The sequence below is a fragment of the Sitophilus oryzae genome, unplaced genomic scaffold, assembly GCF_002938485.1.
Source record: "Sitophilus oryzae breed Bouriz unplaced genomic scaffold, Soryzae_2.0 scaffold_1067_pilon_pilon, whole genome shotgun sequence".
NCBI classification, from domain to species: domain Eukaryota; kingdom Metazoa; phylum Arthropoda; class Insecta; order Coleoptera; family Curculionidae; genus Sitophilus; species Sitophilus oryzae.
In genome coordinates this window covers 1,089,132-1,102,116 of record NW_022145690.1, presented here as the reverse complement: position 1 = coordinate 1,102,116, position 12,985 = coordinate 1,089,132, and the positions used below count along the sequence as shown (strand labels likewise).

Here is a 12,985-nt window from a genome sequence, read left to right as displayed (position 1 = left end):
TTGTTAAAGTCAAAACAGAACAAGGTTCGCATTCGAGTTTCTTTGGTATTTTTGAGAAATCTTGTACACACTTAAGAGCAATAAACGGGCTGCTGAAATGACAAGATATCTTTACAAATTTTCGGTATATTCAAACAATTCAAATACAAAAAATATAATTTACATCCGTATATAGTCGTATGCGAGCTATAAAATCTGAATTTCTTAATTATATAGTCTCTAGTTTTGTTTCTGGAAAGTTCCAATAACGACGGAACACCACACAAAAATTGCTTCTCTGGATCTAAGCGATAGGGATATTTAATCCAATCCCTGTTTATTCTAAAATACGGCTCAAACCTTTTGGCGCTATCCACATCATATTCTAATACTAAAGGGATGAAATATTTTTTAAACTGTGATATTTTCAAATCGGTGTCATATAAAACTCGAGCTAGAGTTTTAGTCGTATCCACATCATACATGTATCTAATATCCATATGGAGGCAAATCCTCATCACGTCAGTACGATGACCATAAAGATCATATACACAACTCACTTCCGAATTCAACAGGATATGACCGTAACACAAATACAAATAAATAATATCTAATGTCATTTCAAAATATACCATAGGATTGGGTTGGGACTTTACAAATTCCAAATACGGCAACAATTCGAAATCTTCAAATAGAGGATCGATATTACCACTTTCGAAGATTATTTGTATATAATCGTAAACGTAAGCGTCGTCTAGTATTTCTACAATGAACCTGATGAGGCTCATCGTCATTTTCTGGTATTTGAAGTCCTTCCAGATCACTCTGAACTTGTTCAGGTTGGGTACTCGAAGGCATAGGGAGAAGGTGTTCAAATCGGGGTGGACGGGGTAGTTGACGTTGGCGCCTCTACGGATGATTTCCTCGACCAATGGGCATTCGTGGGTTATCGCGAGATTCAGTACAGTCATACCTTCTGCTATAAAAAAGTTGGCTAAAATAAATATGTTAAAAATCGATAAAGTGACGACCTTGCGTCTCTGGAGGGCCTCGCAAAAAAGTTTTTCGAGTTGTTATTTTTTTTGTTATCCGTATTTATTCATCATTCGTCATACAAATGTAGTAGCAGCTTACGATATAATTGTAGGAAATTTTAAATTTAATTTTCTAAAAATCTAAAATTTTATTAATTGAGGGTAAAACTTACTATACAAAAGTTATTTTTTATGACGAATCTTTGAATAAGAAGACAACGAAGGAGCATCATAATGCTATCAATGTATTCATGCATGGTGGGCAGAAAAAGGACTCGAGGGTGGGAATCCTTGACAGTTCTGTTTGACGATTCATTTGACACATTTGAATTTGATTTGAAATTTTGTGGATTTGTCAGTCTTTACGGAGCTTATTTTATGTTATTTATTATTTATTCTACTACTGATAGTTGTATAAAGTAGTAAATCTAGATGGAAATTGTGGAAGTTAAATTAACAGTGACACTATCGCGATTTATCGAAAAAGACTCTAAAATAGTTGGTTGTGTAGAATGTTTAGAAGGGGAGTTAATCACCGCGACCTTATAGATCTATTGTGTGTTAGTTGGTTGTGTAGCGTGCGATAGATCTCGGCAAAAATCGAGTGAAATAATGAAACAACTTTTCGCTAGTAAGTGACTATATAATATACATACATGTAGTAAACCGATCATTTATGAAGTTCTCTTAAATTAACTAATTATATATTTATTCTTGCATTTTTGCTTTTATTTACTACTTGTCAAAGATTAGATGTCCAAGAATTTAGATACGTCAATTTGATTTACCTGCTTCAGTAGCGTATCGGATGTTTGTGTTAATAAATAATTATTAAAACTTATCTATTTTTATTATAATAATATGTTTTTATAACAATTTTAATAACTACCAACATTTATTCACAACGTAAAATAAAAAAACAAATTATTGAGTCTACCCCACGTCTATCCTACATCATAGTTTTACATTTTTTAAATAAAATTAGAACGGCACTGATAAACCGAAATTTAAGTCGGCCATATTTGAGTCCCATCGCGGTGGATCTAAGATTTTTGATATGCTCCTTCCTTACTCTTCTTATTCAAAGTGACGAATCAACGAGTGCTAATCTATCATTTTGGCCACTCAATTTTTTTTTAAAGATTGTTATTAGTCTTGGATGAAGGCAATGACTAAAGAATACAGCACCCGACACTAGGGGCGGATACAAGAATTTATTTTAGGGGAGCCCAAATCAAAAATTAATGTAGAATATGCTTTTTAGAGCACCATTTTATTTACCTATAAAACGTAACTTCTGGCTCTTTTTTTATCGCTGCGGCTTTTACACTTGAAAGCTGAACAACTAATCACCATTGTAATAAAGTTTATACAAAGTTCACTACACAAACTATTAAAAATTGCTAAAATTGTAGCTGATCACCAGCTGATGAGTTATTCGTTACATCCAAAAAAATGGCGTCTATCTAACATCACAAATTCTACTGCCTGTATCTGGTCGTTACATGTCCTTGTATTCTTTTTGTCATTGGATTAAGGTAAATTAATAAAATTGTGTTTTTCTCATCAAGGACACTGAAATCGACAACATATTAAAAGAGAACTTTTAATCGGCATTAAATGTACCTACATAACTGTGTTAATACGAGAAAAAGTCAGTGGGGCACAGGATTTTTTTAGAAAAATATTCCAGTGATAACCCATATGCATGTCCCTGGTAAATCTGTTGACACTTTTTTAGCATTAAAATATGTTACACTTAGAGAAACTTTTACTCTCAAAATTTAATTCGAATCGCTAAAAGCAGTTGAAAAAAAATTATAATAATTCGAAAAAAATAACGACTTTAACACCAATAATTATTAGCGATGGGAACTATCGAATGAATTAGACTATCGAATGGTTACTGAATGAATGATTTCAACTATCGAATGGTTTTATTCGAATAAAATCATTCATTCATTTGTATACTAAAGCATATGTGACAACCTGGCCGTGCAACTAAATGGTTATCGTTGAGCCACGACTATCGAATGCTTTTGATAAATGAAATTTAGTATTCGTTTGATTTTTGTGTACGTCAGTGCATTATTAGTTCTTCCAAATTTTTATAACTTCACCTTATAAATACTGTGCTATTTTTGCGTTTATTAAAATATTTAAAATACTAAAATATTTTTTTTTAAATTGACGATTGTGTGCGTGTGCAGGTGTCAAAATTTTTCCGAAAATTTGTGTGATTTTCCGTAGCCCGATCTTTCATTTATTTTATTTTATATGGTATATATGGTCTATTTTTTAATGGGAAATTTTGAGAAGTAGCAATTTTTAAGAGAGATGAGATGAACTTAGAATTAATTTTAAAAATACATATTTGTATTTTAGATGTTTTAATAATATGAATTAGTTGAACTTAATAATCATGTTTAAGTAATGTGGTTAAGTAAATGGGGGGGGGGTATCGAACTCAAACTATGGAGTGTGAAAATTAAATAGAAAGTTTTACACGTGCCAATTTAAAAAAAAGTTAACGATGTTTGTATTTTGTTTATGCTAATTCTCTTACATGTAGTTTTTTGCGAAGAAATATTTCATTTATTTTTTAAAGTAAATGCCAGTAAAAATAAATAGTAATATTATATTATTTTTAAATAGTAATATAAAGTACCTAATATAAATATTTTTGATTTCTAATTTTTTATTTATATTTTCCTTCCATTACACTGCATGCTTAGAAAATTAATAAATGTTTATATTTCATGATTTTAAAGTTTGTTGTTAATATAACAAATTAGTTCTGTAATTATTATTATTTAATAAACCAACGTTGCCAAAAAAATTAAAGACTATATTATTTTTAAATAGGATCTAATATAAATAATTTTGACATCTAATTTGTTTTTTATATTTTGCTACTACGTAAAAAAAACGTTTATATTAAATTATTTTAAATTTTGTTGTTAATAGGTATAACAAATTATTACTGTTAACAAATTATTACTATTATTTTTATTAAACCAGTCTTTGCTTAAAAACATTAAAAATCATTTTCCTACATCCAAAATAACAAGTATTATTGCAGTGTAACAACAGAATATTAATAAAAAAATGCAAAATATATAGACATACTATCCCTAACTAACTAAAGCCAAACAATAATATTCTTTGCTGATATCAACTAATACCAATATATGGCAACAGCGCCCTTCATAATGTATTTTCTGTGTAAATACTAGCACCTCAATAAAAAAAAATAATGTGTCCTTATCTTTATATGACTCCGTAAAAAATCAAAGATGCCGGCTTCTTTCATAGCATTGCCACCGACCGCTGTCGGGTTTCTCGGAAAGAAACCTACGTCGCCGGGCGACAACTAAAATCCAGTTAATATTTTATTATAATCGATCCTGACGAATAAATGAATTTCATAAATGAATGAATTTTATAAATGAATGGTTTTTGCTGCCGAATTCCTAGAATACAATATTTCAAGGCAGATGACGCATCTATTCGATAATTTTTATTCGAATAGTTTTCAACGAATGTTTTTTTACTAGCTATCGAATTATTCGAATGAATTGCAACTATCGAATGTTTCGATAGTATTCATTCGATAGTTCCCACTACTAATAATTATCAGCGGTTCTTCCTAAACTCCTAATGGAAAAAAAATCGTAGGGCTCTGTTTTCCCTACTCAATACTCGTCCCTTAATATCGTCTGATTTTCGTTTTCCTGTAATTCAAGTCCCTGACACAATGTCATTCCAGATTTATATACTTTGCATAAAGAACAATTATAAAATAAACAAGAAATAGGATAAAATACACTGAGAAGAGCACAATTCACGTATATCATAACTAGCTGAAGTTCAAAAATGTCAAGAAAGTATGAAAAGAAAGGGTAATTATTAGGAAAATTGGAAGTCGTCCGATTTTCACCAAAATTGGTATACACCCTATTTTGAGGTTGTAGATTACGAATCTGAACATTTTTCTAGCGGTCTCTTACCGTTTTTCAGAAAAACGAAAAATTATTTCAACATCGAATTTTTCTTAAGTTCTCATATTTTTGAGGTATTCTAGCACATATTTTGTTAAGTATTCAATAAACAATGGGCCTTTTGCTATTTTCTGTTATTTTTAAACCAATTCTATGCATAATAGAGGAAAATTTGCTAATATAAATTTGTAAACAATCTGAAAATGTTGGGTTATGTGTTTCTGACATTTAAAGCATCATTGCCAATGCTAAACCTAAATTTAGCGCGTTTTTTTCGCTCCCTCTGGGATTACGAAAGGCGGTCGTCAGTGGAACGGCTCCTTCCCATAACTGCTATTTTATCAACGAGATTTGACTATTTATAACCTCGAAGTTACACGAAAGAGTTTTAATTGCATTGGTTTCAACTTCTATGCAGAGGGGGTTAATCTTTTTTTGTTATATTATAACATTATCGTATTTATTTTGTTATACTATATTATCATATTTATATATATTTTGTTATATCAAAAAAAGATTAACCCCCGCCGCAAAGAAGTTGAAACCAATGCAATCAAAACTCTTTCGTGCAACTTTGTGGATATAGGTATAAATAACCTATTGTCGGATCTCCATAGGTAACTTATTTAAAATCCCTAATCACCCGAAAAAATACAAGATATGGCAACATTGCAAATTTTTAAATTTCTAGACTAGATCTAGAATGTATTTGTCTCTCTCATTACATAGAAGAGAGAAGGGATATATGATATGTCAAACTTCCATCTGGTCTCAATTTTCTTTGTTATTTTGTTAAGAAAAGTGTTTTTCGGTAAAATGTTGGACATTTTTCTATCCTCAATCAAGTGTGGCTTTTAGACAAACTATAATATGAGATGAAAATATAGTGTAATTATTACTTTATAGGGCCGAAATAAAGAAAAATTCAACGTTGAAATAACTTTCGTTTTGAAAAACGGTAAGAGACTAGTGATGGGTTGTTATTTAACTATCTGTTATTTTATAACAATTATTTAGAAATAACATAACGCAACCGTTACTACTTCTAAAAAATTACAGATATGAAATAACGACACGTAGAGATCGACCGCTCGTGAAACGAAGTCGGCGCACTGCTCCGCCACGAAATTCTATGCTGCTCGAAGCAATTCCAAAAAACAACTATCGATACAGGCGGCGAGATACAACGGACAACGGAGTGGGGAATGCGCTACGGCGAACGTAGCTGCATCGGTCGATGCCGTTGATGGTCGTGTTGGGCTTGCAACAGCTTAAAAATAATAGGATATAAAAGAAGCAGCTTTTTTGAAACAGTTGCGGGCATAACGCCTGGCGGTCGAGATAACAGGAGTGGGAAAGGAACGCTGCTGCATCGGTCGATTTTCGATGGAGGCTCGCAACGGGTTGGAGAATAACGTATAGAAAATAAGCAATCATTTTAGATACGTTGTTTTTTAACCTGTTACGAGCATAACAGGTGGCGGTCGAGATAATCGGAGTGGGAAAGTAACGCTGCTGCATCGGTCGATTGTCGATGGAGGTTCGAAACAGGTTGGAGAATAATGCATCAGTTGTTTTAGATATATTGTTTTTCAACCTGCTACGAGCATAACGGACGGAGGTCGAGATATTATGGCGCTGTATGTTTCAGTACTTAGTTATTAAGTTTCAGTTACTTAGTTATTTTTATTAATATCTTTAAATATATACTTTCATTGTTTTTGCTACATTTTAAAACTCTTCAAAGACAATTTTACTAAGATTTACTTTAAGAAATTGTGAATGGTGCTTAGAAATTTAGTGATTAATTTATTTATTATAAATTATAATAATGAAAAGTAATATATAATGATATAGACTAATAAACTAGCTTAACAATTTTTAATTATTGCACTATAATAACAAAAAATAAATAACACAAGTTCACCACAACCGTAACCAAATTTACAGAATACAGAATATAAATTAAGTCATCTCTCAAATGCAATTGTCAAGAAGTGAAGAAAAAATATTGGTTTACACAGTTACGGGGTGGAACAAACATACTAAAATTTACTTAGTCATTACGTCTGCTTGAATGAAGTTTTTTGAAAGTTATAAGGAATTTTAATTTTAATTATTAATTTATAATTGACTAACATTAACATACGTTAGACTATGTAATTAACATATTTATTATTTACAAATAATGTATTATGCATAAAAACATAACTTTATTAAATACTATAATATTCTAGGTCTGTAGAATGATATAAGTGAAAAAAGATACATTTTAGTGAAAGTAAGCTAATTATTAAAAAATCTATTTATTAAACAACAAAATATTATGTATTTTACAGATTTCTTATATTTAGGTATTTATTTATCTGAAAAATTTTCAGAATAAATACCTAAGTAGAAATTCTCCTTTGTCTCCTTGACCGCAAATGTAAAATCATAACTAAGAGCTTCTCGCCCGTCGAGTGAGATGCATCCTGTACACTGCTACGCAATTCAGGCAGATAGAGGGGCAGGGCGTATGTAGGTCGGAATGTACAGGTATAGACGAGTGGCGGCATTTTGGATTTTTTTATATCGCAATTTGTAAACATCGCTTATTTGTAAACAACCACCGTTTTTAGAGAGGTATTTTAGATAACAATCGGTATTTAGAAATGTTTTGACACCCTGGAAATACTACCACCGAGCACGTCATTGTTGCAACTTGCAACTTGCAACTGCGTTGATACGCCTGGCGGTGACAGCCTCATACTCTGTCAGATATTTAGCAATAAAATAAAGAAATCTGTTATTTTTAAGCTGTTTTTTATAAATAACTATAACAGTTTCAACCATAGACTTAAAATAAAATATAGACTACACTATTTACATCTATACGCGGTCAAACAATCTTTTTTGTACACATGTTTACTTCTGGGTACAGTCGACCGAGCCTTCCTCATCCAGCCTATGTTGTCACGTCTTTAATATTATCAATATTTTTTTTCTTGTTATACACATATTGAGATATTAATACTACATTTTAATAAAGTAGGTTTTAATATTCCATAGATGTATTAAATAGTTCTTATACTACTAAGTTATAAGTCGGATATTATTTAAAAAGGATAAGTTCTTTACAATATGGCAACACCGATTAGAGGCGAGGTTGCCTCTTCATTCAGATATTACCTTGTAGTACGCGTCGCACGTGTGCGGTAAAGCTTTGTTGCCGCTATGTCCCCGGCTATATTAACGCATTTTCTTAGCTTGTAGTCCTTAAGTGTTTATTTTATTTACTTTTTCTGTTCAAGAACTATAAAATATGGTTCGCCAGTGCCAAATTTGCAAGAAATTTGACTTAAATAATCCATTTAAGTCTTGAAACGACTTTCGACCGGTAGGTAACTCTCAATTTACCCATTGGGGGTCAGTGGCGTTGTTGTAGAAAGGCGCTTATTTAGATAATATTTTAGTAAAATGTAAAATCTGAATTTTTTCTCTTACATAATCATTTATATAAAGGTTTTTGTAACAAAATCATAATTATTATAACCCTGTTAATAATTAATAATGTTTTTATTAAAAATATATTCCGGTTTATTCTAAAATTATCTTCAGAATCTAAAATAACATAAAGAATTTTAAAATGATATTACATTATGAAACAATATTTTTTAATATACCGGGTGTGTCTCAAAAGTGGCTCATCCCTATAACTTTTTTATTTTCTCAGATAGAAAAACAGATTTGTATGGTAGTAGGTATATGACATAAATTAGGATTGATTGACGTATTCAAATGTTTTTGGTTTCTTCGTGTTTCATCGGTAATGATTACATCTTTTGATTTTTAAAGGCACCCTTGGTATATTGCTACTTTATTCGATAAAAAATGACACTCTGATAGAATGACATATCATATGTCAACTTTTGACATTGTCGCTTAAAAACAAATCGTATTTTAAATTTCAATCCAGGGTGCCATGGTGTTGTTAAAAACACTAAGTTTTAATCAAGGAGCCTTGGAAAAATAGTTTTGATCGACTAATGGGTTTCGTGTCTTGTCTAGGCCAGTTAAAAGATGTACAAATCGTATTTTTAATCATATGTCAATTTTTTCAAATGGAACAAGGGTGACTCATTAGCATATTTGGAAAAAGTATTTTTTTATGAATATATTGATAGCACACACTTGGTATTTCGAGTCAAAATGTCGTTATGAACCGCGTGTTACAATTACAATTAAACCATATGCGAAAATGTCAAAAGTTGACATATGATATGTCATTCTATTCAGAGTGTCATTTTCTATCGAATAAAGTAGAAATATACCAAGGGTGCCATTTAAAAATTAAAAGTTATAGTCATTTCCGGTGAAACAGGAAGTGACCAAAAACAATTGAATGCGTCAATCAATCCTAATTTATGTCATATACTAACATACTAAATCTTGTTTTTTTATTTGAAAAAAATAAAAAAATTATGGGGATGAGCCGCTTTTGGGACGCACCCGGTATAATAAAGACAGTACCGAGTTAAATAAATGTAGTTTTCATTTTATCCACTTCCTATCACCTTCCTTGCTTTAATGGAACATATTTATGTTTTCTCTAATTTACATAATAAGACATTGCTTAACCAGAAAAAAAAGTACAACAATCATAACATTTTTTTTTCTCTCCCTGTCGCCGATTCTATTATATCTGTAGAATAGATCCTGTTTTGATTAATATTAGGGGTTGTAAATGTTTGACTAAAATTAATATTTTTTTAATAATTTCAAAAATTACGTAATTTCGATTATAAAATTTCTTCTATAACATGTATTTTATTATATTTATCCTTTTTGGACTCTAAATCGTTTTTTCTAAACTTTTATTACAAAAAAACCTCTCCTAAATCTTAATAAAATACAAAAAAGTTTAAATACGATGTATTTTTAATTTAATGATAGCTTCATTAAAATAAAAAATTACCCGGCTATGATACGGAGAGTTCAGGTGTACTTGAGAAACAAAAGACAGTGTTGCGTTTCTCGTCAGAGTCCCGGGTCAGGGAACGACCGTTACGACAGAGACAACCTATCTATCGCTCGTGTCGTACTCGTTATAACCTAAAACAATAACACAACAATAACAAGACATTGTCTGACCGCATGTTCCAGGTATTTATGAATGAGATGCTCAGTCTATATTTTATTTTAAGTCTATGGTTTCAACTGTTATCTAAAAGTAACAGTTTTGCCCATCACTATAAGAGACAGCCAGGAAAAAAGTTCAGATTCGTAATCTATGACCTCAAAATAGGGTGTATACCAATTTTGGTGAAAATCGAAAGATTTTCAGTTTTCCCAACAATTACGAAAGAAAGCATGATTCCTGTCCATAGTTTTTTTATTGAATGGATAGAACTGAAGCGTCTAGTTACCTGTACGAGCATGGAAATCCGTAACGTATTCTAGTAGAAACTCCTGCATATCCGTATTCTCCGAAATGATAGCTTTCATAAAAGGAGTGATACCATTCTCTGAATATACATTAGGATCGGCATTGTAACAGAGCAACATACAAAACGTTTCAAGGCAGTTCTCCAGGATGGTTTCAAACAAGGGGGTTTCGTTGCAGTAATCCAAGGCATCCAAGTGGGCTCCGCTCTCTATCAGAAGTTGTGTTATGTTGGGGTGGCGAATGCCCACATGCAGCGGCGTCTGTTGCTTGACGTTGGCCAGGTTCACGTCGCAGCCTGCTTCAATCAGTTTTTTGGCCATATCGTAGTGTCCGTTCGAAGACGCTAGGAGAAGAGGGGTATCTCCCGGGTAGGTTTGTCTGTTGATTTGGATATCTTCCATGGCCAACAGATAATCTACTATATCGTGCCTAAAATCATAATATAAAATGTAGTTTTTATATTATAACTTGAGCATAAGTACCGTATGATCGAGAAAAAACGGCGTCAGCGATGGCTATGGAATGAAGATCGCTGTCATTTTATATGTAAATATATATGAGAAATGTCATCAATGTTCATTTCCCAGCCAACTGGACGCCGTTTTTTTTCGATCATACGGTAGTTAATAAATGTAAAATGTATATATAAATGTACAAATTAAATAAAGATAAATAAAAGACGACCAGAAAATTAAAAAAAAGCATAACTTTCTATTCCATATTATTCCTTATATTCTTTATAAGTTTGTTTAAGTCATTAAAAAGATAGTCTTTTTATAAAAGGCTTAAGTCAGATTTTTATATAATTTTAAAATCAATTTTTAACAGGAGCATTTATTTTTAATCTGTTAGGCGGCAGCCAAGCAGCAGAATAAAAAAACAATGCTCAATACCACTAGTTGTGTGTGATTAGTTTCGGGACCTGCCGAACCGCTTTTTTCGGAGATATCGTACTTTGTTCCAAAAGTCTTTCGTTTGACCTTCAAATTCCTTTGAGGTCATATTGCTGCCGTGCCGCTGCACAGTGTTTCAGAATCCCAATTCAGTGCATATGATAGGATATGTCCTGCTCCAGGTGCGATAAAATGCTTTCGGCTGAAGAGGTTAAGGCGAAAATAATATGCGATTTCTGCAATGACGCCCATTGTGCCCCATGCTCAGGACTATCCTCCTCGGAGACTCGGGTCACTCAACTGGCGAAAGGGCGTATTCTTTTATTCGCGTGCTCCCAATGTATAAGCATGGTGAAGATGAGAAGCCCCACAAGCCCAAACAACCACATGGAACACCAGTTGGAAAAACTGCAGGTCCAACTCACGGCATCGGTCTTGTCATTAAAGGATGAAATCGCTAACGCTTACACCCAGAAGTTAGATGATCTGAAGGAAAACCTGACTAACAGATTGGAAGCATTTAAGGAGCTACTCAATACTCAGAAAGCCCATGCTATACAGCACTCCTTAACACCTAATGATGAGGGTGGGCTTTCTGAAAGGAGTGAATGTATTCCGGTGACTGCGGAGGCTGTTCGGATCGCGGTGAGTGATGCACTTGGATCTCTCTACAGCTCCAAGCTTCGGGATCTCACGAAGCCTAATAAGGAGATTGGCTCTACAGGGGCCGTCCTCAGAGGATCTGGAAACGACGGATTGGAGGATTTTAGGGGAGAAGTAGGTAGGATGTGGCTATACATCGGGCGAGTAACCGAAAAATCCAATGAAGAGGCAGTTAAGAATTTTATAAAAAGGAAAATCAATATGAATGATAGTGATCTGTTCAGCAACTTCAAACGAAAGGAAAAACCAACTCATTTAAAATCGGAATAGAATCGAGCTATTATGAAACCCTCAACGATCCTAGATTCTGGCCTGCTCATATTGTTTTCAGAAGATAAACTTCCGTAAAGACGTGAGTATGAGTTTACATAAGTCTGTACATCAAAGAAATGGTGATCGTAGCAATGATGAAGAGCCCAGGCGATATGACAACAATCATCGCCAGGGGAACGAAGAACGTAGCACTCAAGGGACCAGGCGATTCTATAATTACAACAATTACTGTAATGAAAACAATGCTCAAGGCTATAATTCATCAAGGAATAACAATTATCGATTATATGAACGCAGGCAGAACCAGCCAGGTAGAAATTTTCCAGGGAACCATCCAGAACAGGACCGATTATAATGTATCTAAATATTCAAGGCCTTAAGTCACACAAAACTGAACTAACATGGATAGCAAATCAATATAAGCCAAGCATTATCTGCCTCTCTGAGACACATATCACCGAAGACTTTCAACCTAACGAAATCAATATAACTGGATATAATGCAATATACAACACATCAGAGAGTGTACATACAGGGGGAACACTAATTTACATCAAAAATGGTTATAAGTATAAGGAAATACTAAAAATTGAGGATAACATGAACATATGGATAATAGGAGTTGAAACTATAATTGAGAAACAGAAGTTCTATTTTTACAGTCTATACCACTCACCAAGTGCAAGCAATGCAGAATTCTTGGACAGGCTCGAT

At 32.8% G+C, this 12,985-nt stretch overlaps 1 protein-coding gene across 3 annotated transcripts; it reads right to left on the bottom strand.

Moving 5' to 3' along the window:
- Window positions 1-33: 33 nt before the first annotated feature.
- Window positions 34-10,873, bottom strand: LOC115879608. 3 transcript variants are annotated; one of them, XM_030896503.1, is made up of 2 exons: window positions 10,423-10,873; window positions 34-973 (listed from the first exon to the last, which is right to left on the bottom strand). In XM_030896503.1, exons 1-2 carry the CDS (start codon window positions 10,841-10,843, stop codon window positions 72-74), a joined length of 1,323 nt encoding a protein of 440 aa, XP_030752363.1. In that variant the 5' UTR covers window positions 10,844-10,873; the 3' UTR covers window positions 34-71. The 3 variants fall into 3 exon arrangements, with proteins under 3 accessions (XP_030752363.1, XP_030752372.1, XP_030752378.1); XM_030896512.1 differs by having other exon boundaries at window positions 34-958; XM_030896518.1 differs by having other exon boundaries at window positions 34-955.
- Between the last annotated feature and the right edge of the window lie 2,112 nt (window positions 10,874-12,985).

What these genes read in the sequence shown, in the direction of transcription:
- LOC115879608 (XM_030896503.1), bottom strand. Translation starts at nt 10,843, where the DNA reads ATGGAAGATATCCAAATCAACAGACAAACCTACCCGGGAGATACCCCT. An exon ending in GGATTTCCATGCTCGTACAG is followed by an intron (nt 974 to 10,422) that starts GTAACTAGACGC and finishes TATTTATTTTAG; the next exon opens with CCAACTTTTTTATAGCAGAA.